The sequence below is a fragment of the Garra rufa genome, chromosome 13, assembly GCF_049309525.1.
Source record: "Garra rufa chromosome 13, GarRuf1.0, whole genome shotgun sequence".
NCBI lineage: Eukaryota > Metazoa > Chordata > Actinopteri > Cypriniformes > Cyprinidae > Garra > Garra rufa.
The window spans coordinates 45,826,804-45,853,271 of record NC_133373.1 but is presented as its reverse complement, the minus strand read 5'-3'; the positions used below and the strand labels follow the sequence as shown (position 1 = coordinate 45,853,271).

The 26,468-nt window shown below is 32.3% G+C and overlaps 2 protein-coding genes across 3 annotated transcripts in view; both read left to right on the top strand.

The window, feature by feature from the left end:
* The window catches only part of LOC141348583 (cathepsin B-like), an 8,165-nt gene extending 6,422 nt beyond the window's left edge, over positions 1-1,743 (top strand). Inside the window, exon 5 of the mRNA XM_073852858.1 lies at positions 1,629-1,743. Coding sequence (XP_073708959.1) covers positions 1,629-1,743 — 115 coding nt within the window. The remainder of the gene's footprint in view (positions 1-1,628) is intronic.
* Positions 677-26,468, top strand: LOC141283129 (nuclear receptor coactivator 7-like). Of its 2 annotated transcripts, none has more exons than XM_073816404.1 (16): positions 677-995; positions 1,815-1,939; positions 7,193-7,359; positions 10,903-10,973; positions 11,886-11,993; positions 12,077-12,178; positions 12,869-12,994; positions 15,074-15,258; positions 17,601-18,280; positions 19,544-19,715; positions 19,793-19,940; positions 20,018-20,140; positions 23,162-23,314; positions 23,395-23,490; positions 23,683-23,756; positions 25,278-26,468. In XM_073816404.1, the coding sequence occupies exons 2-16, from the start codon at positions 1,902-1,904 to the stop codon at positions 25,411-25,413; spliced, it is 2,379 nt and encodes a 792-aa protein (XP_073672505.1). In that variant the 5' UTR covers positions 677-995; positions 1,815-1,901; the 3' UTR covers positions 25,414-26,468. The 2 variants fall into 2 exon arrangements, with proteins under 2 accessions (XP_073672505.1, XP_073672504.1); XM_073816403.1 differs by having other exon boundaries at positions 17,568-18,280.

The following is a 26,468-nucleotide window of genomic DNA, read 5'->3' as shown; positions in this document are numbered from 1 at the left end:
TTCACAATTTTGGGGGGAATAAAATGTTATATAATATATAATCAAACAAATTATATATGAACAAATCCCTCTGTAAAAACTTTCAGGATATAGACAGGAATAAAAAAAGCGTGTGTAAGTGCTACTGAAGTGAACATTTATGGCTCATTTTAAGAAAACCTTTAAAAATATGTATTGTAATTAAAATCTATTGACACAAATAGATAAAATGCTATAAAAAACACTAGTCTGAAAAAAAGCACTTTATGAAAAAGCAAAAAGCTCAAACTTGATAGGTGCATGAAAAACAGTGTTTTTGTAGTGTCTAGCCTCAAGATAATTGTTTAGATTGTGCTTAAAATTAAATAAAAATATATATTTTTCTAAAAACAGCAATATAAAACATTAAACAATACAAAACAATTGAAATAAAATAAAATAATATTTTTAAGAAAATAAAAAATCACAAAAAACATTTTATACATGCCTACGAAAGTGACTGTAAAACAATAAAAACACAAAATAAATACGTCATGGATCTGGAGTTAACGCGGGTGGAGGGGCGTTTCCGCTTTTCCTGTCAATCATTCGGGAAAATGGGCGTGGGATGGGAGGACTTCGACCTATGAGAAAATCGACATTTAAATTTCGATATGAATAACGTTACATAAATAATTCTATTTGCAAACCCAAACACGCACATCTAGCGTTTTGTCCGATTGATTCTCGATATAACGAGTCAAAGTCCTGAAAACATCGTCGGTGTTACCGAAATATCTAGAAACGAACGGAATCCGCGTTGAGTCCTGATATGGAGGGACTTTAATACCTTTAGCTTTAGCTTGTTAGCTCGGACTGCATGTGTGTTTATATCAACAATAACACACTCTCGTCCATATATTTACCTCATGAATGAAGATTGTTGACATGTTCGACGACTGATGCTGTTGAAAGGGCGTGAAGAAGTGAAAAGTGAAGGAAGCTGCTCGATCCTCAGGGATGTAGTGTTTGTTTAGGTGGGTTTTTGTTTCTCTAACGTGACACATGTGCGTTTATTACCTACAGGATCGATGCTTGTGTTTGTTTAATGCTTTTATCTCGATTGTGTTTGTTTTCAAGTAATATCTATGGCAGGACCGCGTTTACAAATGCATGCAACAGGAATGTCTTTAGTACGTTGATATATAAACACATATATACATGGATATATGTGTTTATTTTTAATATAAACATACATAATTTGGCCAAAATGTCGAGTAAGATAAATAAAGTTATGCGTGATGTCATCTTTTGTCCTCTTGCCTTTTTACATATATTTTGCACAAAATGTCATTTGTGCATGCATTTCTAATGTTATGCATATGACAGATCTGTCGTGACGTCGTTTTGCGTGCTTAACGTGCATCTCAGACGTGATAAACGTGGGTTTACCTCTCAGTTTATTGATTTTAATGTGTGATTATGTCATTTGTCCATTCTGTTTGCCCACCATCATGTAACCAGAGCGTTTATCAAAGCTGATTGATTTGAGATATCAGAAGTTCAGGCTGTTTAGGCTCAATCTAATCACTGCTTATCTCAAATCAAACACTGGATTTGTTGATCTTGAACAATAATGAGTGTTTTAACAATAAAGATATGTCATCTAGTGGCTTCACCCCAAAACAAAACAAGCTCGGCCTTGCCAGATCCAGTCTGAATCGACAGTTTCTCGTCGCTGATGTCATTGGGGTTATTGCAGCAACCCTGTATGTGACCCATTGACCCACGGCTGAAGATAAGGGCGAGCATATTTAGGGGCTGATGTTCACCTCTCTTTTTGTGTCTTTGTGAAGACAGGAACGCTCAGGCAACATTCCACGACGGACGGAGAGGCTGCTTCGCGTCCCGGTGCCGGAGTCGGTGCATTTCAGGCGTCTGCAATGGAGAAGACAGAGAAGAGGCCTGGATACTTTGCCAGGTGAGATGAGGTTGGGTTAGCATAGTTCACACAGGAAGCACTTGACGGGAAGCGAGAGCCAAATGAACAGAGGGCCGTACATTAAGTGCTGAAAATGGTGGTAGTGCTGATGTGGTTGATCTGAAAGAGGAATTCGTAAGCTTTTGGTTGTTGCAGGGTATTTTGACTAACGCAGATTTTGCTGTAAATGATGTTGCTGGTGTGGAACATCTAAAGGAAAATTTCTGCTACATAAGAAAATCATGCTTTGGTAATTTATATTTATCACAAAAAATCTAAATTACGCTGTATTTAGTAATACGTATGACATATACAGTCAAAATTATGAGATACTAAGCCATATTTATGACATAAAAAGGTTGAAATTGTGGCAAAAAAAGTCAAAATTATGGGATGCAAAATTATAATTATGACATAAAAAGGTGAAATTGTGATGAAAAAGTCAGAATTATGACATACTACGCCATAATTGTGAGGTAGTAAGTCATATTTATGACATAAAAAGGTGAAATTGTGATGAAAAAGTCAGAATTATGACATACTAAGCCGTAATTATGAGATAGTAAGTCATATTTATGACATAAAAAGGTGAAATTGTGATGAAAAAGTCAGAATTATGACATACTTAGCCATAATTATGAGATAGTAAGTCATATTTATGACATAAAAAGGTGAAATTGTGATGAAAAAGTCAGAATTATGACATACTAAGCCATAATTGTGAGGTAGTAAGTCATATTTATGACATAAAATGTGAAATTGTGATGAAAAAGTCAGAATTATGACATACTAAGCCATAATTGTGAGGTAGTAAGTCATATTTATGACATAAAAAGGTGAAATTGTGATGAAAAAGTCAGAATTATGACATACTAAGCCGTAATTATGAGATAGTAAGTCATATTTATGACATAAAAAGGTGAAATTGTGATGAAAAAGTCAGAATTATGACATACTTAGCCATAATTATGAGATAGTAAGTCATATTTATGACATAAAAAGGTGAAATTGTGATGAAAAAGTCAGAATTTTGACATACTAAGCCATAATTATGAGATAGTAAGTCATATTTATGACATTAAAAGGTGAAATTGGGATGAAAAAGTCAGAATTATGACATACTAAGCCGTAATTATGAGATAGTAAGTCATATTTATGACATAAAAAGGAGAGATTGTGACACAATAGTCAGAATTATGAGATAATAAATCATTATTATGACATAAAAAGGTGAAATTGTGAAAAAAGTCAGAATTATGACATAAATCGAAATTATGATGTAAAAATAACTGATACAAAATGATTGATTAGGTTAGAAATTATGAGAAAAAAATCCCAAATGTTGAGAAGCTAAGTAATAATTATGACAAAAAAAAAATCAACATTGAGATACTGTGTCATAATTATGATAAAAAAGTCAAATTGTGATTTAAAAAAAAAGGCAGAATTATTATATACAGAGTCAAAATTATGAGGAAAAAAGGCAGAATTAAGAGATACTATGTATAAACGTGTGTACAATATGTAATAATTATGAGATAAAAAGTCATCATTATGAGACACCATGTCATTATGATATACAAAGTCACAATTTTAAGACTAAAGTCATAATGATTAAATACAAAGTTGAAATGATATGAGATACTGTCATAATTATTAAATGAAAATTATGATATAAATATTTTAAATGTATACAAAATGTCGTAATTCTCACATAAGTTGGGACTTAAAGTAGGGCTTAAAAAATAGGACTTAAAAATGTATGAATTTATTATTTATCTATTTTTTTCATAGTTGATAAAAAGATTAACCAAAGCATTTTTCCTTATTTGTGACCCTGGACCACAAAACCAGTCTTAAGTCGCTGGGGTATATTTGTAGCAATAGCCAAAAATACATTGCATGGGTCAAAATTTTTGATTTTTCTTTTATGCCAAAAATCATTAAGAAATTAAGTAAAGTTCATGTTCCATGAAGATTTTTTTGTAAAATTCCTACTGTAAACATATCAAAATGTAATTTTTTTATTAGTAATATGCATTGTTAAGAACCTAATTTGGACAACTTTAAAGGTGATTTTCTCAGTCTTTTTGATTTTTTTGCATCCTCAGATTTCTGATTTCAAATAGATGTATCTCAGCCAAAAATTGTCCTATCCTAACAAACCATACATCAATAGAAAGCTTATTTATTGAGCGTTCATATGTGTATAAATCTCAGTTTTGTCAAATTTAACCTTATGACTGGTTTTGTGGTCCAGGGTCACATTTGTCAGAAAAGGGCTTTCTCATGAATCTGACTTTTAACATAAAAGCAGATCATGACTTTGATTCCAGTGACCTCATAAAATGTGTTTTGAATGCAGTGTAAAATGCTTTAGATAAAAACATCTGCCAGATGCATAATGCAGATGAGCTGCTGTTGCTGCAAGCATAAAAAATCAGAGGTTTATACTGTCAAACTTCAAGAGGCATTATAAAAGTAGTTCACATGACTCATGCACTGTATTCCAGATCTTCTGAAGTCATGTGATAGATTTAAGTGCCAAACAGACTGAAGTTGAAGTTATTGACTGATAGTCTTCTGTCATTGCTCTTTAATATCATTTAGTGGTCAGATTCGAAAATGATAATGAATGAAATGAAACGAAAATGAATGACCCTAAACTTAAAGGAAAGTTAAAAATGTTGCCTTGGTAGCCAAGTGAGATAAGCAAGTTTAGGCTGAAACGAAAGTAAAACTTAAAGTAACTCTATGAAGAAATTTTTAAAAGAAAACGATAAAAGCACACAACAAAATTATTAAAACTAAAATAAGATACTAATACTAAAATATTTATAGACATTATAATAGTATATAAATAATACAAAACTTTTTACTTTTAAAATACTAAATAATTTTTAACATATTTAATGTGGATGTATTGAGATTGTAGTGTAAAGAAATATATATAAAAAACAAGCAAATAGCAAAATTGCTTAAACATAAAGTAAAATTTAAAAATAAATACAATTTTAAAATAGTTTAAAAAGCTTTTTTATTTTTTAAAATATTTATTTTTTTTAAAGTACAATTTTCACTATTCGATGTATAGAGATTGTAGTATGAAGGCATATATTTAAAAAAACAGCAGCTCATAAAAATGGCAAAAGCATTAAAAATATATATATATATTTTTTTTAATTTAAAATATAAAAAGTGTTTTTTTAAATTGCCAGTGTGGGATGTATAGAGGTTGTAGTATAAATAAATATATTAAGAAAAAAAAAATACTAAAATCAAAACAGAACCTAAAAATATACATTTAAAAGCAAATAACAAAATTACTAAAATGTAAACGAAAATTAAACATTAATAGTAATTAGTGATTAATAGTATATAAATAATATGAAACATAAGCCGCTTTTCCACTATCGGGCCGAACCGTTCTTAGAACGGTCAGGTACAGTTCCAGTTGTGTTTCCACCTGAGCCTGGTACGGCACGGAACGATTACAAACCGTTCTCGGCCCGGAATTCTCGGCACGGTTAGACAACCGTGCTGAACCGGGCTGGTAAAATGCGTGTGCATGACGTCGCCACGCTGTTGCCTGGCTACCAGTTTCTCTATGGCTAAGCGGATGCGCAGTAAGCAGATACGATAAATATAAATATAAATGGCTGAGACACTTTGGTCTGTGGATGAAACATTTGCTCTAATATTGATATTTGGACAGAAAGAAAAATTCAACAACAGCTGGAGGGTGCAAAGAGTAACGAAAAGTTTTTTAAAATTATAGCGCAGTGTCTTGCAGAGAAGGGCATTAAGGAAAGTTCAAAACAGTGCCGGGAAAAAATAAAAAAACTCAAACATACATATCGCGTCCAAAAGGACAATAACAGTAGAAGCGGGGCTGTCTACTCTTGCGTTCCCAAGGCAACGATTTGACGCATTTGTATTTACATTCCAAAGAGTTCCGTTATCTGCACCACAGTGGAAAATCAAACCGTATCTGTGCTGACTGGCCCGGATCGGCACGGAACAGAACGGTTAAGCATTGAGAACGGTTCGGCCCGATAGTGGAAAAGCGGCTATATTACTATGAAAATACTTAAGAATGTTTAACATATTTGATATGGAACTATTGAGATTGTAGTATACAGAAGTATTTTTAAAAAGAAAACAAAAGGTAATAAAAATGGTATAAAACATTAAAAAAAGTAAAAAAAAACAAAAATAAAAATATATGTTTTTTTAAATACAATTTTCCCTGTGCAATGTATAGAGATTGTAGTATCAAGAAATATAGTTAAAACAGAAGCTAATAAAATGGCAAAAGCATATAACAAAATTACTAAAACATAAAGTAAAATAAAAAAATAATTAAGTAGTTAAAAAAAATGTTTTTCACTTTTAAAATACGTATTAAAATGTATTTGAAAATATTAAATTAAACTCTAATCAAAGTATTATTAAAACTATAGTGGTATATATATATATATATATATATATATATACATATACATATACACACACACACACACTAAAATACTCAACTAAAATAAAAAACAAAGTATGAAAATAAAGTATAAATTAACAGCACATTACTAAAAACATCACTAAAATTTAAATAAACCTAATAATTAAAATCTAATTCAAAGAATGACTTAATACTATAAAAGTATGGGATGTATTAAGATTGTTTTTTTTTTATTATCATGTAGGAGTAATCCTTCTGAAACACATTTACAGTACAAAACAGGAGAAGGGTCAGCCTGATATCTCTCGCTGGATCACATGCTGTTATGATCTGTTTCCTGTCATTTGTGATATGGGATATGAGCTGGACGGAGGAATGTGTTCGTTCTCTGTTTGTGTGTGTGTTAGTGCAGCAGAGTCTTTCCTGCGGCTTCATCTTTGAGCGTGTCTCTAGTTTGATCGATCGGCTTCCCCTCGCCGTCATACGCCATTAGACGATCCTCTTCTCCGGTTTCCCTCTCAGTCTTTCTCTGTCAGTCTGTTAACAGATGAATCTCACAGTAGAACATAACGTGATATATTTCAATAGCTGTAAATGTATTTTGTAATAAACTGAATTCAGTAAAGCGAATTTGTGGTTGCCTCTGTTCGGCCATCTTGGCTCTGGCCACTGCAGTTTCACCCAGCAGAGGAAAAGAGTCACAAGTCTTTTTATTTTTTATGAAGTTGTTTCACTGTTGCTGTTTTGACAAAGTCGGTGCTGATGATGTTGTATTTTTGTTTTCTGGATCGCAGGCTGAAGAAGAAGCGGCAGCTGAATAAGAGCCAATCAGAGAAAGCGGATGCTGAGCAGAACCAATCAGATTTGGAATCCAAGACGCCAGTTATCCATGAGCCCGCTCTTATTGGACCATCTCAGGAGAGGAATGCAGAAAGAGAGAGAAGCCGGACTGATGGATCCGGTAAACATTTAGACGCATTGAATGTGGATAAAGTAGGGATTTTAACCAAATTAATAATTTTCTTGGAAATTTTATTTTATTTTTAGCATATATTTTAAATCTTACAAATTCAAGTGTAGTTTTGAGTAGGGCTACACAATTAATCAAAATAAAACCAAAATCGTAAACTTTATTATTAAATCGCAACGGCTGAGTTTTAATTAATTTGATGAAGTCTGTGTTGATAGGTAGCAGTGTTATTTTAGTGCTGTTTATATACTAATATTTATTAATTTGTTGAATTAGCTTTTCATTTTATTAGGTTTTAATTTTTGTGCTTTTCTCTTTATTTCGTTTTTTTTTTTTTTTTTGTAATTTATTTGTCCATAATTTTATTTATTTATTTTTATTAAGTTTATGTTTGTCTTTTTATTTGTTTTTAATGTTTTCAGTTTTAATTTTAATTTTAATATTACAAATTTTATGTGCTTTTGTCTTTTTATTTAGTTTGTTTTAATCTTTTTATGTTTTCATTTTGAATTTTATTTTTAATAATTTTATTGTGTTATGGTATGGTAAGTTATGGTTTTCTGTCAAAATAAAACTTAGTTTAACATTTTAAATTGAATAAATGAATAATTGATACATATTTTAGTTCAAAGTTCATAATAATAAATATTAGTAAATTATCAAAAATATTAGCATTGTAATTTTACACTTCTAATGTGAAAAATAAATTAAAAATGTAAATTGCAATTAGATTTTTCCCTTAAATTATGCAGCCCTTGATTTCACCAAGAAAAAAGCCAAATAAAATATTCAATTTTATTAAAACAAATAGCCATGAAAATATCAATTTTTATTTAAAATTTGTATTTAAAATTTTTTTTAATTAACATTTTAACATTTTTATGATTTTATTTAATCAATATTAAGAATAATTTAATTATGAAAAGTTAAGTTATTTATGAATTATTGGTAAAAAAAATATTTTTCCACCATGAAAATGGCCAAATAAAATGGTCAATTTTACATTATTTAAAATATTTATTTTTAAAATTGTATTTTTTATTTTTACATTTTTATTTAAATTTAAAAATTAAGATTTCAGTTTTTTCATGTGCTTTTGTCCTTTATTTGTGTATTATTTTATTTTATTGTTTTTTAATTTTAAATTTAACTTATTTCAGTTAGTGGCCAAGGCAATATTTCTAATTTTCAAAATTAAAATTTTAATGTTAAAATATTCAGTGTTATTTTAATTAGCTATTATTTCAAATTCAATATTTATATAGTTATTTTATTATTGAATCTATGTATTTTATTTATACATTATTATTATTATTATTATTATTATTATTATTATTATTATTATTATTGGAAAAATTGATTTTTCCACTAAATTATGCAGCCCTGGATTTCACCAAGAAAAAAAAACAAATAAAATGGTCAATTTTACCAAAACAAATAGCCATGAAAATATCAAATTTTATTTAAAATTAGTATTTTTAATATTGTATTTTTTATTTTTTTTATTTTATTAACATTTTTACATTAAGATTTTATTTAAACAACATTAAGAATGATTTGATTGTGTAAAGTTAAGTTATTTATTAATTATTGGTAAATAATATTTTTAAACAAAACTGTCAATTTTACATTATTTAAAATATTATTTTTTTTATAATATTTTTTATTTTATTTAAATTTAAAAAATTAAGATTTTATTTAATCAGTAATAAAGGTTTAATTTAATTGTGAAACATTATTTTATTAATTATTGCTAAATAATATTTTTCACCGCCCATGTGGCCTTGATTAAATCAGCAAAAAGGAGCAAATTGTGTAGCAAATTATTACATTTGGATGCAAAATGATTAATTCCAGCACATGACACGTTCACAATATGACCAGGAGATAGATTAGAGTAGATTTTGATTTGACTTGACTTTGTGTTTGTGTGGATTACGGACTTAAACAGAAAGTTTGCCAGCAGATGAGCTGTGAGTGTGTTATTTATCTGAGCCAGACAGATGGAAGTTTCAGGAAGAAGGTCATAAACCTGACCTCACTAACACATTCCAACCTGCAGGTGAACCCTAATGACCGGGTCAAAGGTCACATGATGTTTGTTAAGGAAGTTACAGAACTGAACCAGACCTTACAATGACCAGAACATTCACACAAAAGCATCAGAAACCATAAGACACCAGTTTAGAGACTTCAGCTGATACTGATTGTTTAGTGTTTTTGTTTGGAGTTTTTGGCTGATGTGCAAATGATGAATATATCATGGATGTGTGTTCGTTCCTGTATATTGACATCTGTTCTCTAGTTTCAGAGCACTGTGGTGTTGAATGACGCTCGTATTGTTCTTTATATTTGATGAACAGAGTCAACAGCGGCTCATTACGCAAGCCTTTATTCAAATGCTGATGTCTCATCTAAAATTAAAGTCGTTTGTACAGTTGGTGTTGATAGGAACCAGTGTTATTTTAGTGCTGTTTATATACTAATATTTATTAATGTGTTGATTAGCATTTAATTTTTTAGGTTTTCAGTTTTCATCATTTTAATTTTATGTGCTTTTATCCTTTTTTTTTATTTTTAAATTTTTTTTTTTATTAATTCTTTTTACCATAATTTTAATGAGTTTATGTGCTTGTATTTTTTATTTTAATGATTACTAATTTTGTGCTTTTGTCTTTTTATTTAGTTTTTAAAAAATCTTTTCACGTTTTTATTTTCAAATAAAACAATATAAAAATAATTAAATAAAAAAATTAAATAATATAAAATAAAAAACATCTAAATATTATTTTTATGTTTTTAAAATATTAGTTTATATTGTATTGTTTTGTTTTATTTTGTATTATTTAATTTTTTATTTATTTTATATTGTTTTATTTATTTCAATTTTAATGTTCTTTTTAATTATTTGTGCTTTTGTAATTTTTTTTATATATAATTTTAATGTTTGCAGTTTATTTTAATTTGAATTCAGTAATTGTATGTCCTTTTGTCATTGCTATTTATGTCATACTCTTGTATTTTTCAGGTTTAATTTTGTCATTATTATATATATATATATCATATATTTTTAATATGTCTATGTGTTGTTGTTGTTGTTGTTTTTTTAGTTTAGTTAAACTAAGTGAAAATGAGTAATTTTTCCTTGGTAGCTAGCTGAAATAATATACATTTTAAATAATATAAAACACTTTTTTTAAAATATTAGTTTATATTGTTTTGTTTTGTTTTATTTTATATCTATTTTTAAATTTAATTAATTTATTTCAATTTTATTTATCTCCAGCATTTTATTAAAAAACAGATTCCCAAACAAATTCCTAGACTAAAATCCACATATTGTGATTGTACAGTAAAACACCGTAGTATCAGACAGAGATGGATTGTGTGGAATTAGAGAGTGTCATTAAACCAGTGTTTTCTCAGTGTCTTGCTCAGCAAGTAGTAATTGCAATAATGGTACAGTAATTTAGTTCAGATAAAAGCCTCTTCTAATGTCTGTACTTACTGAGTGTTTTGAATCTTTTCCTTCAGATGTCAACAGTAAATCCTGCAGCCAGACCAAGAAAGAGAAAAGTAAACCTCCAGGAACCGTGGAGTTCACCGTGAGTTTGTCTTACTGTACAAACACTGCTCAGCTCATCAATAAACTGCGTATATATTAATACAAAGTTTGGGATCGGTAAGATTAATAATGCTTTTTAAAGGAGACTTTTCTGCTCATCAGAAAAAAATACAGCAAATAATATTGTGGGTTTTCTATTTCATTATACTTTAAAATATAATTTATTCCCATGATGCAAAGCTGAATTTTCAGCATCATTACTGCAGTCTTCAGTGTCACATGATCCTTCAGAAATCATTCTAATATACTGATTTCTTACTTTTATTATCAATGTTGGAAACAGTTGTGCTGCTTAATTTTTTTTGGAACCTGTGATGCTTTTTACAGGATTCTTTGATGCATAAAATGTTAAAAAGAACAGCATTTATTTAAAATAAGATAAAATAATTATTTATTTATTTTATTCAGCAAGGATGTGTTAAACTGATAAAAAAATATATAGTAAAGACTTATATTGTTATAAAAAAAATATATATTTTAAATAAATGCTGCTATTTTTAACTTTTTATTCATTAAATAATCCTGAAAAAAGTATCACAGGATCCAAACTGTTTCACTGTTTCCAGCATTAAAGATTAAAAAAATATAAAAAGATATATTAAAATGATTTCTGAAGGATCATGTGACACTAAAGACTGGAGTAATAGCTGATGAAAATTCAGCTTTGCATCACAGGAATAAATTATATTTTAAAGTATATTAAAATAAAAAAAAATTTTTTTGAATTGCAATAATATTTCAGAATATAACTTTTTTTTTTCTTTTTTTTTGATTAAATAAATGTAACTTTTAAAGAGTTTTTTTTTTTTTTTTTTTTTTAAACAGTAAAAATCTTATTGATCCAAAATGTTTGAGCAGCAATGTATATTTGTCTGAATGTGTGGATGATCAGGTCGGACCAAAGGACACTTTAAACAGCATCGCTCTGAAGTTCAACATCACCCCGAATAAACTGGTGCAGCTGAACCGTCTGTTCTCCTACAGCGTTGTACCTGGACAGGTGAGTTTCCTCTCTTGCTCTTTGTAACTGTCATTCAGTAAAACCAAAATCTAACATCACTTTGCTCAATCAATCCCACACAGAAACTGTTCGTTCCTGACGTGGACCAATCAGAAGGTGCTTCTCAGGTCAACGGCTGCTCTGAACATTTCACCGCGTCGCAGTCGTCAGAGAAGGAGCTGAAGGTAAAACGCCTGATTTTCTCATTTTCTCTGTAAGAATCTGTCAAATACAGGGTCATGAAGCACAAAAACCTCCAGCATGAATCACAACAGTACAAACTGGATGAAGCAAAACAGTGTTTGAATATCATAAGGAAGACAAACACTCTTGAATGTGCTTGAACTCTTTTATGACTCTTTCCATAATACAATGCGCTGCACTATAATAAAACTATAATAAAAATATTGTTTATATTGTTTATAATTACAGATGTAAAAATTATTTACATAATTATATATTTACATGTATTTATTAAAAATATTCAGATACTTAATTTGTAAGCAGGTTAAAAGTCATATGTTTGATTATTTACATCATTATTCATAATTATTTATGGGAATGAGTGTAATATATTGCTAGACCAGGGTTATTATAGTTAACTAAAAATAAAACAAAAACTTAAAACAAAATAAAAACTACTTGAAATATATATTTTTTTACCTGAAATTATTTTTTTTAAATTTTATTTTAAACTAGATTATTTTCTTAAAGCCCCCCTGAGATTAAGTTAATATCTAAGAAAAAATATTTCTATCAGTAAATTCAATTGTTCAATAAATTCAAATGTTAATGTTTACATGACCCACATGAGAGGTAAACGAATAAAATATTCCTCTTTTGGTAAGAGTTTCATTTTGATCACTATTTGATAGGACGGTGAATCGAGCAGGAGGTCCGGACGGCCCGTGCGTAGAGAGACGTCACCCCTGTCTGAAGATGAAAGTCCGGCCACCGTCAAATTCATCAAGATGAGCTGCAAGTACTTCACTGACGGCATGGTAAGCGTCACATGATGCTGTTAATTTTAAAAGTTAAAAGTAGTGTGTTACAATCAGAGGTCGCGTTAACCGAATATTGTCCGTCATTGACAGAATTTTTTTTTTTTTTAGAAATGACGGAAAAATCTGAAGGCCGTCCGTCACTTTGACAGATTACATTGAGGATGATCTGTTGTAATTTGTAGCTGTAATTCACACTCCTGTCCAGTGTGGCAGCAGAGCACTGAATCCAGAACAAAAACGAAACTGTCACGAATCTTTTGCCATGAGTTTGAATACATACAGGCGACTACACAGAAGCTGCAACGATCTATTTCGATCACATTAAAGGGCGCCAAAACGGTATTTATTGCTTGAATTTCCTAATGAAATCGACATAATTTGACATTTGAGACTTGAGACAGGGTGTGGTGTTGAACATGAAAAGTTAAGCAGTCTCATTTGTTCTATTCAAAACAAATGCCTATATTATAAAACTATATTGTCCTGAAAATGTGAACAAACAGAAATGCAATTAAATGTGGTATTAAAATTAAAATATGAAAATTAAAATGAGGAGAATAATGGATTATGACGGAATTTTGACAAAAATGACGGGCAATGTTAGTCTAACGCAACCTCTGGTTACAATATAGCGTTACTTCATTAAAAAAGTAACTGATTGTGTTAGTTACTTTTTATGAGAAGTGATGCATTGCGTTACTTTTACATTACTTTTTTCACCTGAGCTAGGCTTGCTTATTTATTTTTAATAACAAAAAAACAAAAGCTATATTTTTGGCAGATGTAAAGGCCCTTTCTTACTAAAAGTGATAGGAATAAACCTCAGCCTGAAGTGAATAAATGTAACTTCTGTTATTTAAAAAAGTAACTTGTAAATTCAAAAGTACTCTGTTACTTTATTAGTTACTTTTTATGAAACATAATGTATTACGTTACTTTTGTGTTACTTTTTTCACCTGAGCTAGGCTTGCTTATTTATTTTTAATAACAAAAAAACAAAAGATATATTTGTCAACTGTAAAGGCCCTTTCTTACTAAAAGTGATATGAATAAACCTCAGCCTGAAGTGAATAAATGTTACTTGAATTTAAAAGTTACTTTTTCAAATAAGTAACATTTATTAAAAGTAATCTGTTACTTCATTAGTTACTTTTTATGAAATGTAGTGTATTACGTTACTTTTGTGTTACTTTTTTCACCTGAGCTAGGCTTGCTTATTTATTTTTAATAACAAAAAAAACAAAAGATATATTTTTGTCAACTGTAAAGGCCCTTTCTTACTTAAAGTGATATGAATAAACCTCAGCCTGAAGTGAATAAATGTTACTTATTTGAAAAAGTAACTTTTAAATTCAAAAGTAATCTGTCTACCACAAAAAAAACACTTAAATGTCATTGAAACTGTAAATTCATGTTATAACAATCATACTATTGAAGAAATTTACTGCATTATTTAGGAGTATGTATTAATATATGTATTATTAATTTTGAATGGATAATTTACCCAAACGCAATGATTTGCTCACACTCATGTCGTTCAAACCTGTATGACGTTCTTCTGTAACATTTAATACAATTAACAAACAAAACTGCTACAAAATCATTGAAATTTCAGTCTGTTTGTCATTAAGAGTATTACATAACTTCTAAAGAGGTGGGATATAGTGCACTACTGTTTGATGGGACTTTTCTGTCATTTTTGGAGCTTCACAAAAGAAAAGTCCTGTTTTTGAAGGAAAATGGAGATGAATTAAACTCTTGTTTACGTCCACGTTAGAAATTGTAAAACTGTCCCAAACGCACAAAAACAACAACAGAGAATTATTTAAAATGTAAAAACAAAAAGTTAAAAAATGCAAATGTCCATATGAGACATCACAGTTCGTTGGCATGATTTTTGACTATAAAATCTGTATCAGTGATGCAAAAAAAAGTCATCCGATTACATAACTTGTAATTTAGTTATAGGACTCTCACACCTTCTGATCAAACGTGATGCATTTTTACTCAATATAGTGTCATGCTTCAGCTTTAATTGAGTTTCCTGGGATCTGTGTTTGATTTGTTGTCCTGCAGGGAGTTGTGGGAGGAGTGATGATTATAACACCCAACAACATCATGTTTGACCCGCACAAATCTGACCCGCTGGTGATTGAGAACGGCTGTGAGGAGTACGGTCTAATCTGCCCCATGGAGGAGGTGCTGTCTGTGGCTCTGTATGACGATGTGTCCCGGATGAAGCTTAAGGACGCACTGCCATCGTAAGCAACAGACTCCTTCTTCTCTTGTGTTGTTTCTTGTTTCTGTTATGAAAATCTCTTCTTTGTTGTTTATTATTTTTTAAATATTTCATTTAAATGATTATGTGCTGGTGTTCGCTGCTGGGAATGAGCTGCAGGTTTTGTTTTGCCATCATTAGGATTTGATTATATACCAGTAGGACTTTTATCATGCAATCTATGAGCAGCCGGATCCTTTGTTTTTTGATCTGAAGGGGTTTAGCTGCTTTAATTTCTCATGGTTCGGTTTGTATCACAGTTCTGTGGTTTTGATTCATTGACAATTTATGGGTCCATGGTTGAAATTGAATTAATTTAGGCTGATATTTTAACACTGAATGACCAATGCCAATCCAGTTGTTAATGAAATGTATTTACTTTATTAAAATATTAATTTTTTTACATTTATTTATTACTTAAAAGTAATTATTTATTTTCATAGCATTTAGTTTTTCATTTATTTTCCTTTTTGTATTTTATTTTATACAATTTTTTTTTTTTTTTTTTTACATTAAAATTTTTATTTAATTTATATTATTAATATTTCCTAGTATAATTATTATTTTTATTAGTACATTTTATTATTTTATTTATTTAAATATTTATTTTGGTACATTTATTATTTATTAATTTACTTGTATATTTAAATTTAATTATTTAATTAGTTTATTTTCATTAAATTTATTTTTACTTCATTACATTTTTTTAAATTGTATTTTTTATATATATTTTTTTAAAGATTTTTTTTATATAATTTATTTTAACTTATTTTATAATTTATTAAGTTTAATAATCTATTTAAATTTAATTTAGATTCATTTTATTTCTATATTATTAAATGTAATTATTTATTTATTTTCATAGCACTTTTTCCCTTTATTTAATTTGTTGCATTTATTTTTAATTCCTTAATTTTGTATTTAGTTTTTCATTTAATTTATTTTTAATTCATTTTTTTTTAATTATAAATAGAAATGTATAATTAATTATGTATTAATTATTTAATTATTGTTTTAATTTTTACTTCACACATTTACAGAAAAGGCTCAGTGGAATACTGAACAATTTATATTGAAACAATGTGATGTGTATAGTTGCATATTTTGCACATTTATTCACCATGCTGCACAATTTCTTCATAGACTTCCATTGCCAATATATTACTGTAAATGCAATTTTAGTTCATTCTCACAAACTAATTGTTGAATCAAAATGATGTAAACCACCCTTTTCACTTTTTTTATTCATTGCATTTTAATTCTATTTTGACACCAAACACCACTTTTATTCCTTCAGTTTTATTCAGATTTATTTGTCATGTTCTGTTCAGTTGTCTAGTGTTTGTTCATTTTGAATGTATGGTTTGTTTTTCTCTTTAATTTCACCCTCTCCACCCTCACAATGATGATGATAAAGGGCACTGTTGTCCGTGGCAGTGATGAACCCCAGATTTGATTATTTATTTTATATAATTTATTTTGAATTATTTATTTTATACTTTATTACGTTTAATAATCTATTTAAATGTGGTTTAGATTCATTTTATTTATATCTTATTAAATGTATTTATTTATTTAAATGTAATTATTTATTTATTAATTTTCATAGCATTTTTCCCCTTATTTATTTTGTTTCATTTATTTTATTTTTTATTTTTTAATATTTATTTTAATGTAATTTGATTAATTTTTTTACATTTTTATATAATTTATTTGAACTTATTTATTTGATAATTTATTACGTTTAATAATGTAATTTAGATTCATTTTATTTTGATATTATTAAATGTATTTATTTATGTAAATGTATTTAATCTATTTTCATTTGTTTTTATTTATTTAAAATGTTATTGCATTTATTTTAATGTTGTTTATTACATGTATTAATTATTTAAATGTAATTCATTTTTATTTAATTGTAGATTTATTTTAATAAATTTATTATATCAAATATTTATTTATTTTAATCAATTTTTTATCTTTTTATTTTTCTAGTTTAACTGATGTATTCATTCATTTATACTTTTTTTTTTTTTTCACTTCACGCATTTACAAAAAAAGGCTCAGTGGAAAACTGAACAATTTAAATTGCATTTTAATTCCATTTTGACACCAAGCACCACTATTATCCCTTCAGTTTTGTCATATTTATTTGTCATGTTCTGTTCCGTTTTGTTCAGTTGTCTATTGTTTGTTCATTTTGAATGTTTTGTTTGTTTTTCTCTTTAATTTCACCATCTCCACCCTCACAATGATGATGATGATGATGTTGGCTGCTGTTGTTCGTGGCAGTGATGAACCCCAGGATCTCTGTCCGTTATACAGGCCAGGCGAGTGGGAGGAACTTCCTTCCGAACGAGATCTGAACCCCTTTAGTCGTTACGAGGCTCTCGGCACGCCCAGCCGGCCAATCGTGTTAGACGATATCGAAACGGCCGTGTCTGAGATATCAGAGTGCCAGATCGCTGACAAATCGCCGTCGGATGAAGGTTTCACCGAACTGGAGCTGCTGCAGAGCGACTCTATCACTTCCTGCTCCGGCCAGGAGGGGGCGCCACTGCTGCAGCAAAGAAAGACGCCCACCCGGACGCCAACGGACAAATCCATCAGGTCTTATCGTGCTGAGGAAGACGAGGATGAAGGTCTTCACAACCGTTCCACAGAAGAAAATTCAGAGCTGCTACAGTCCCTTCCGGACAGGCTGGATGAACCCACGGCACTGGTGCATGATGGGAAAGAACCTGTCGTAGAAGTGGACGATGTGACCAAAACAAAGGGTGAAACGTTAGTAAACGGAGTCTCGGCAATCGAGGCGTCCGCAAACGACCAAAAAGGGAAGGCGACCCTAGAGGACTCTGGGAAATGTAGTTCGCCCGGACCAAATGTTGAGGATAATAAGGGACCAAACTCAGACATAGAGCTTTCTGAAGCGGAGCTACGCAGACGGGCCAGTGAGGCCGAGATGAAGTCATGGCTGCTAAAAAGAATGCAGAGACCAATCGAAGGTGAGTCTGGTTGATTGACAGGGAGGAATAGCCAATGACAGCCAGGGACTGTTTTCAAGCAGCTGCCTTGCTGTCTACTGTCTAAATTAAGACACAGGTTTATTTTAGTAGTATTTATAATAAATTGTAGTATTTATTAGGGTTGGGTCGATAGACGATCAATAGACATCACGATGCTGAGCCGCAGCTGCAACCCGCTCGCGAAAAACACACACTGAATCACACTATATAGCCAAATGAAATGCATGCTTTCAATTTCCGCTTTTTACTTATTTTATTATTATTATTATGAGGAAATAATAACAAGGAAGTTGTTGGCGATCACAATACAAATTGCAGTGAACTCCAAACGAATTACACTATAGTTCGTTTACATTAATAAATGAGGCATACAAAAACAGCAGAAAAAAATCTAAATAATTTTAGTTAAATAAGATTAAATAAACTACACCAAATATAGCTTTTTCATGGTTTTACCATAACGAACAGAGCTTGGAACAAAAAAACAAGAGAATATATTTTTTTCCATCGAAATACGAACGAAAAAATTTAAAGAAAAACTTTATTTAGAGCGTATGTGAACATATAACACATTTGAATAAAAATAAATAATTGAATAAAGCCTAAATGTAGGCTACTGTAAGACTGAAAATGTAATTTCCTGTGACATACATTTTGATATGCAAACTCAATATGAAACGAAATATATTTTTAATTTCCAAAACACATGTAATTGAGCTTTGCTCTTGACACCGTATTTTTTGCATATGTTTCAAATATATTTTGGCCAGAAAAATGCATATTTTTGCTGTGCAGGCAATAACAGCATTGATAAGAGACAAATTTGCAACCCACGCTCACAGGAAGCTCAACCCTTTAACTGTTGTTAGTATGTTGCAAAACAACAAAGTTTTGTGATGCATTCTGGGATTGCCGCCTTCTTTAGCCCGGACAAGGTTTTTAAGCAGAGCTCTAGTGTTCAAGCCCATGTTTAACAGATGAGGCTTTATCATTCCTCTCAGCAGAAGTTGATAGTGACATTGGAAAAACAAACAGAGGCTGAACACTTGCATAATTTCCCATATGTCCCTGCAGCAGAGTCAACATGATGCTTCTGTCCTTCGTGCACTTAATAACCAGTGTCTCCTAAATGGTGCAGAACGGTTTTCAGATATTTTTAGCTATCTGTTCTCTAGATAATCACGACTAATGAGGCCGGGAGACGGTCGGATGTTCAGAGCTGATATCTGATCTGATTAACAGACATGCTGCTGTCCAATGAAGAAAAGAGCAAAGCTCCGCCCATGTTCCTGTGCTTTAAGGTGGGCAAGCCAATGAGGAAGTCCTTCGCCACTGGACGGACATCTAGCCCCGCCCACACGTACATCAGCCGAGGGCGGCAGCCAGAGTATTGGTTTGCTGTGCCTCAGGAGAGGTACGAATGGCTACAATATAATAGAGAATTTAATATAAACGTGTTCCTAACCAATCCGTCCTGCTGTTTCTCCAAAGAGTGGACCACCTGTACTCGTTCTTCATCCAGTGGTCTCCAGACACTTATGGAAAAGACGCTCAGGAGCAGGGCTTCGTGGTCGTGGAGAAAGACGAGCTCACCATGATCGACAACTTCTTCAGTGACCCGGTTCCTCGAAGCTGGGAGGTGAGGAACGTGGGACTCCAGAACACTTCTATAAGAATACGATCAACATATAAACTTGGTTTGTTGTTTATCATCAGATCATCACCATTAATGAGGCCAAGAGACGCCAGAGCTTCAGTTTTGAAGACGAGGAACCTCTAGATCTTCTTCCTGTGCTGTTGGACCCCAGTGCTCTTCTGGAAGACACGCACATTGAGAAGGTCTCCATTATTTGCTACTTTAACCCCTTAAGCTTGTAATACCAGTCCTGGTAGAGGAATTAGGGATGCACTGAAATGAAAATTCTTGGCTGAAGTCAAATAAAATTAAACACTGGGCCGAAGGCTGATTACACGATTACATGAACACGGTTTTTTTTCCCCATGTATTTTACAATTTTTTTTTCACCATTATATAAATTAAATAGCCAATATCTGCTTTTTGACAATTTTGCTTTGCTTTTCAAGAAAAAAAATCAATTACAAAACAACAATTTAAAAATGTTTATCTAACACTGAACATTTTTAACATTTTAGTAGCCTACAAACAAAGCACACTTTAACTTAAAATTAATACGTTAGTAAAATAACATTCTTTGACCATTTTTAAGACCTTTCAAAACAAAAATTTACAGATAAAGATGTTCATGTCTTTCTTTCTTCAGTCGTAAGGAAATTATGTTTTTTGCAGAAAACATTTCAGGATTTCTCTCCATATAATGGACTTCTATGGTGCCCCGAGTTTGAACTTCCAAAATGCAGCTTCAAAGAGCTCTAAACGATCACAGCCGAGGAAAAAAGGGTCTTATCTAGCAAAACAATGGGTTATTTTTTTTATTTTATTACAATTTATATACTTTTTAACCTCAAACGCTTGTCTTGTCTAGCTCAGCAAGACGAATGTTTAAAATTTAAGTATATAAGTTGTAAATGTTTTTAGAAAATAACCGATTGTTTCACTAGATAAGACCCTTCTTCCTCAGCTGGGATCATTTAGAGCTCTTTGAAGCTGCATTTAAGCTGCATTTTGGAAGTTCAAACTCTGGGGCACCATAGAAGTCCATTATATGGAGAGAAATCCTGAAATGATTTCCTCAAAAAACATAATTTCTTATCGAATGAAGAAAGAAAGACATGAACATCTTGGATGACAAGGGGGTGAGTACATTATCTGTAAAATCTTGTTCTGAAAGTGAACCAGTCCTTTAATTTTCGGTTCCCGAACATTCGGTGCATCCCTAGTTTTACTGATCTTGGATGAGTAAATTAACAGCGAATTTAAATTTTTTGGATGAACTATTCCTTTAACTCTTCAAAGATCCATGTTAAAGCAGTAGTTCACTTTCAGAACAAAAATTTACAGGTACTCACCCCCTTGTCATCCAAGATGGTCATGTCTTTCTTTCTTCAGTCGTAAAGAAATTATGTTTTTTGTGGAAAACATTTCGGGATTTCTCTCCATATAATGGACTTCTATGGTGCCCCAGAGTTTGAACTTCCAAAATGCAGTTTAAAATGCAGCTTCAAAGGGCTCTAAATGATCCCAGGTGAAGAAGAAGGGTCTTATCTAGTGAAACAATCGGTTATTTTCTTAAAACATTTACCATGTACAGTCGTGGCCAAAAGTTTTGAGAATGACACAAAGTTTGCTGCTCAACTGCTTTTAGATCTTTGTTTCAGTTGTTTCTGTGATGTACTGAAATATAATTACAAGCACTTCATACGTTTCAAAGGCTTTTATCGACAATTACATGACATTTATGCAAAGAGTCAGTATTTGCAGTGTTGGCCCTTCTTTTTCAGGACCTCTGCAATTGGACTGGGCATGCTCTCAATCAACTTCTGGGCCAAATCCTGACTGATAGCAACCCATTCTTTCATAATCACTTCTTGGAGTTTGTCAGAATTAGTGGGTTTTTGTTTGTCCACCCGCCTCTTGAAGATTGACCACAAGTTCTCAATGGGATTAAGATCTGGGGAGTTTCCAGACCATGGACCCAAAATTTCAACGTTTTGGTCCCCGAGCCACTTAGTTATCACTTTTGCCTTATGGCACGGTGCTCCATCGTGCTGGAAAATGCATTGTTCTTCACCAAACTGTTGTTGGATTGTTGGAAGAAGTTGCTGTTGGAGGGTGTTTTGGTACCATTCTTTATTCATGGCTGTGTTTTTGGCCAAAATTGTGAGTGAGCCCACTCCCTTGGATGAGAAGCAACCCCACACATGAATGGTCTCAGGATGCTTTACTGTTGGCATGACACAGGACTGATGCTAGCGCTCACCTTTTCTTCTCCGGACAAGCCTTTTTCCAGATGCCCCAAACAATCGGAAAGAAGCTTCATCGGAGAATATGACTTTGCCCCAGTCCTCAGCAGTCCATTCGCCATACTTTTTGCAGAAGATCAATCTGTCCCTGATGTTTTTTTTTGGAGAGAAGTGGCTTCTTTGCTGCCCTTCTTGACACCAGGCCATCTTCCAAAAGTCTTGTCCTCACTGTGCGTCCAGATGCGCTCACACCTGCCTGCTGCCATTCCTGAGCAAGCTCTGCACTGGTGGCACTCCGATCCCGCAGCTCAATCCTCTTTAGGAGACCATCCTGGCGCTTGCTGGACTTTCTTGGACGCCCTGAAGCCTTCTTAACAATGCAGTGGAAAGTTTTTTTCAGGATTAAGTTCATTTTCATGGCAAAGAAGGACTATGCAATTCATCTGATCACTCTTCGTAACATTCTGGAGTATATGCACATTGCTATTATAAAAACTTAAGCAGCAACTTTTCCAATTTCCAATATTTATGTAATTCTCAAAACTTTTAGCCACGACTGTATATACTTTTTAATCTCTACACAGAGTACACAAAGAGCTAGACAAGACAAGCATTTGAGGTTAAAAAGTAATTTTTTTTAGAAACTAACCGATCGTTTTGCTAGATAACACCCTTTTTTTCTCAGCTGTGATCGTTTAGAGCCATTTAAAGCTGCATTTTGGAAGTTCAAACTCGGGGGCACCATAGAAGTCCATTATATTGAAAAAAAAATCCTGAAATGTTTTCCTCAAAAAACATCTTCCTTACGACTGAAAAAAGAAAGACATGAACATCTCGGATGACAAGGGGGTGATTACATTATCTTAAAATTTTTGTTCTGAAAGTGAACTACTCCTTTAAGATCCACTGGGATTTGTTTGTGATATTATGTGATATAAATGCTGATCATTGTGATTCATTTGACGCTGTTCTCTGCAGTTGTCCACTCGTTTGCCGGCCCGTGTTCAGGGTTATCCGTGGCGTCTGGTCTACAGTACGGTGGTACACGGAACCAGCCTGAAAACCCTGTACAGGAATCTGTTGGAGCTGGACTGCCCTGTGCTGATGGTCATCAAAGACATGGACAATCAGGTACACACTACTGTGACCGCTGTCTTTGTAAAACTGATGAAACTGCTGTCGCTGTGTTAAAAACTTATTTGCTCCTGCAGATTTTTGGGGCGTTTTCCACTCACCCTTTCCGTCTGAGTGAGCACTATTATGGGACAGGAGAGACCTTCCTCTACAGCTTCTGCCCAGAGATCAAGGTGTGTTTCTGACCTACACAGACTTTTGTCCTGGCAAACAATCAGAAACACACCCTAGAAACCACTTAGCTGTCAAAATCTTCGAATCTCTGTTCAAATTAATTCAAAGTATAATGGCTCTCAGTATCTTCAAGTAACAGTTGTAGTTTGTCTTGATGTTTGTCTTTCGTTAATGATGCTCAATGTCTTCAGGTTTACCGCTGGACGGGTGAAAACTCATACTTTGTGAAAGGAAACACGGATTCTCTTCAGATCGGAGGAGGAGGGTGAGTTCAGACATTATTTAATCCAAAGCCTCAGACAAGCGATCTGAATTGATGCCCAGTTCACAAATGAATCGTTCCTTTGAACTGATTCTTTTTAATGAACTAGATGAACCAGTTCACCAAATTGGACTGAATCGACTGAATCAGTTCAAGGCTAAAGCAGCACAGATATCTAAGTTACTCAATCGAAACTCACTTTTAGACTCCTGACAGTCACTCTGAATCAAAATAAGCCAAAAGGAACTGAACAGCACTCTGAACCGTGTTTTAGTGGCAAAAAAATTAAATAAACTCTAAGATTACAAGATTAAAGTTAAAGTATTTGGAGAATAAAGTCGAAAATAAAGTCAAAATATTATTTTAACTTGTTTCTCAAAATATTTTGACTTTATTCTTATATTTCTTATATTTCCAGTCATTGCTATGATTGACAGTAATAACCGAACGAAACAGACGACAAGCTTATGTCAAAAAAAGAGCTGTGCACTTGCTATACTATATACTTCAGTGTGTTAAAAGTACTAGTTTATTTTACTAGTCATTTTATAATAAATCAAAAAGCAAGACTTGAAAAAACTAGGGAGTTGAAATGGCAGCTGCAGCCAATGATTGATCCTCTGCTGCCATCTTCTGGTTATATGGGTAATTTCATGTCATTTTCATCTTTAAAAGAAGCTGTTTCCTGTAAAAATAAATTATTTTTTCATGCCGTCTTTATGAATGAAAAGTAAATCTTTAAAGTGAATTTTATTGCACAGCTGTAGAGTTGAAAAATAATAATGCTTTGAAATATTACAAGATTTAAAAAAAGTGTTAATGACTATGAAGGCAAGTAAAGGATTATTAAGAATACTATTAGGATGTTCTTGAAGAGAAGTATCGCTAGCTAGCTAACGTTAGCCTAAACACGTTATGATAGCGTTTAGCTGATTTTTTTTGTTTCCAGCCAAAATATCAAAAAATTCTTAAACCAAATATTTTCTAGACGAGTAAAAAAAAATTTCAGAAAAAAAAACAGGTAAAAATTAGACACATTTTTGCTTGAAATAATAAGCAAAATAATCTGACAATGGGGTAAGAAAAATAATCTTGTTTTCTGTTTGAAATGAGATTATTTAGCTTGTTCTAAGCAAAAACTTTTGACTTGTTTTTTTCTGAAAACAAGAAAATGTTTTTTACTGGCCTAGATTTAAGAATTTTTTTGATATTTTGGCTGAAAACGAGACACATCTTTTTGCAGTGTGTACAACTATACAGGTGCTCTCCTGGGATTACAAGGCTTGGCATTTAAATGGTTTGTTGTTGAATAATCTGAAACTGAATATTCATGCCACTATCATTATTTACGATGTTGCAATTATTATTTTTCTCAGTTTCTGATAAGAACAAGGCAGTAGAGGAGTCTCAAGGGTGTCCACCTTTATATAGCACATATAAAATGAGCTTCAGCGGAAGACTGCTCCGTGCATATGGTCAATTTAAGTAAACTGGTCCTTTAACGCTCAACTGTCCGTTTCCCAGGGGTCATCTGGGCCTGTGGCTGGATGCCGACCTTTACCACGGCACCACGTCCAAATGCTCCACCTTCAGCAACCTGCCACTGTCCTGCAAACAGGACTTCACCGTCCAAAACCTGGAGGTGTGGGCCTTCGAATGAACACCTACATCCACACGCTAACCCCCCGAGAGACACGCCACGCTCACGGCATGATGACATACGAAGAACCGTTCGCTCTACTTGACGCTTTATCCCGTACTGTACGAGGCTGTTTGTGAATCCGGATGACGTGGTTTAACCTGGTTTCTCCTGGTCTGAGCTTTTAGACTAAAGCACGGAGAGATAAATTCGTGGCAGCGATGCCGCCCACAGCTATCCCAGCATGCAATATTCTCCTGCTGAAATATAACCGATATATAAACACACATACGTGTATGTGAACGGCGAGGACTGTGTATGATATTCGGGAAGCGTCCCAAGACGTCTTCGGTGGCCAAATCTGTCGCTTTTAAGGCCAGTTGCTCAAATAGTAATTTTTGTTTACATCGTGGCAGTTTGGTGTATTTTCACATTGGTTTGACGAGAGCGCAAATGCCAAAATCCACGAATTGGTTTTGTTGACCAAAGCAGTTTGTTTTATATTTCAATTTTTTCTTTTTCTATTCAAGTTTTTTTTTTTTTTTTTTATATCGGACGTGACGTGATCATTATTGTTTTGGTGTTTTGTGATATTTTCCTTTTCTAGTTCGTTTGAAAGGGAAGCACTTGAAATTATGCCAGTATTACTCGTGAACACTATGGTAACCGCACGCCTGATTTCATTAACCAAGTTCTAGCAAATCAGGTTCACCACTGCGTTTGTGTATGCAATCACTGAGCGACGTCACTTCCTGTTATGTGGTAGCACGGCTATACGAGTCCAACTTTAGGAAAGCGTGGGCAGATGCATGGTGCAAAGTTGGAGGCTTGATGGGTTGCGCAGCTCTTTGGAAACGTCTATTCATTTCACTACTAAACGCCATCTGTGGGCATTAACTAACCGCGTCCATTCCTAAACCGCATTACATGGTCCATTAGAGAGGAAAAAAAAAGTTTACAAGTGTTTCAAAGTGTCTCTGAATTCAAACACTGTCCAGTTGTGTATGGTATCCTGTGAATGTCATATTTATTGTGTATTTCTGTGTTTTAAAGTGAACCAAATAAATGCAATAAAT

What these genes read in the sequence shown, in the direction of transcription:
- LOC141283129 (XM_073816403.1), top strand. Translation starts at nt 1,902, where the DNA reads ATGGAGAAGACAGAGAAGAGGCCTGGATACTTTGCCAG. An exon ending in AAGACACGCACATTGAGAAG is followed by an intron (nt 20,141 to 23,161) that starts GTCTCCATTATT and finishes TGTTCTCTGCAG; the next exon opens with TTGTCCACTCGTTTGCCGGC. An exon ending in TCAAAGACATGGACAATCAG is followed by an intron (nt 23,315 to 23,394) that starts GTACACACTACT and finishes TTGCTCCTGCAG; the next exon opens with ATTTTTGGGGCGTTTTCCAC.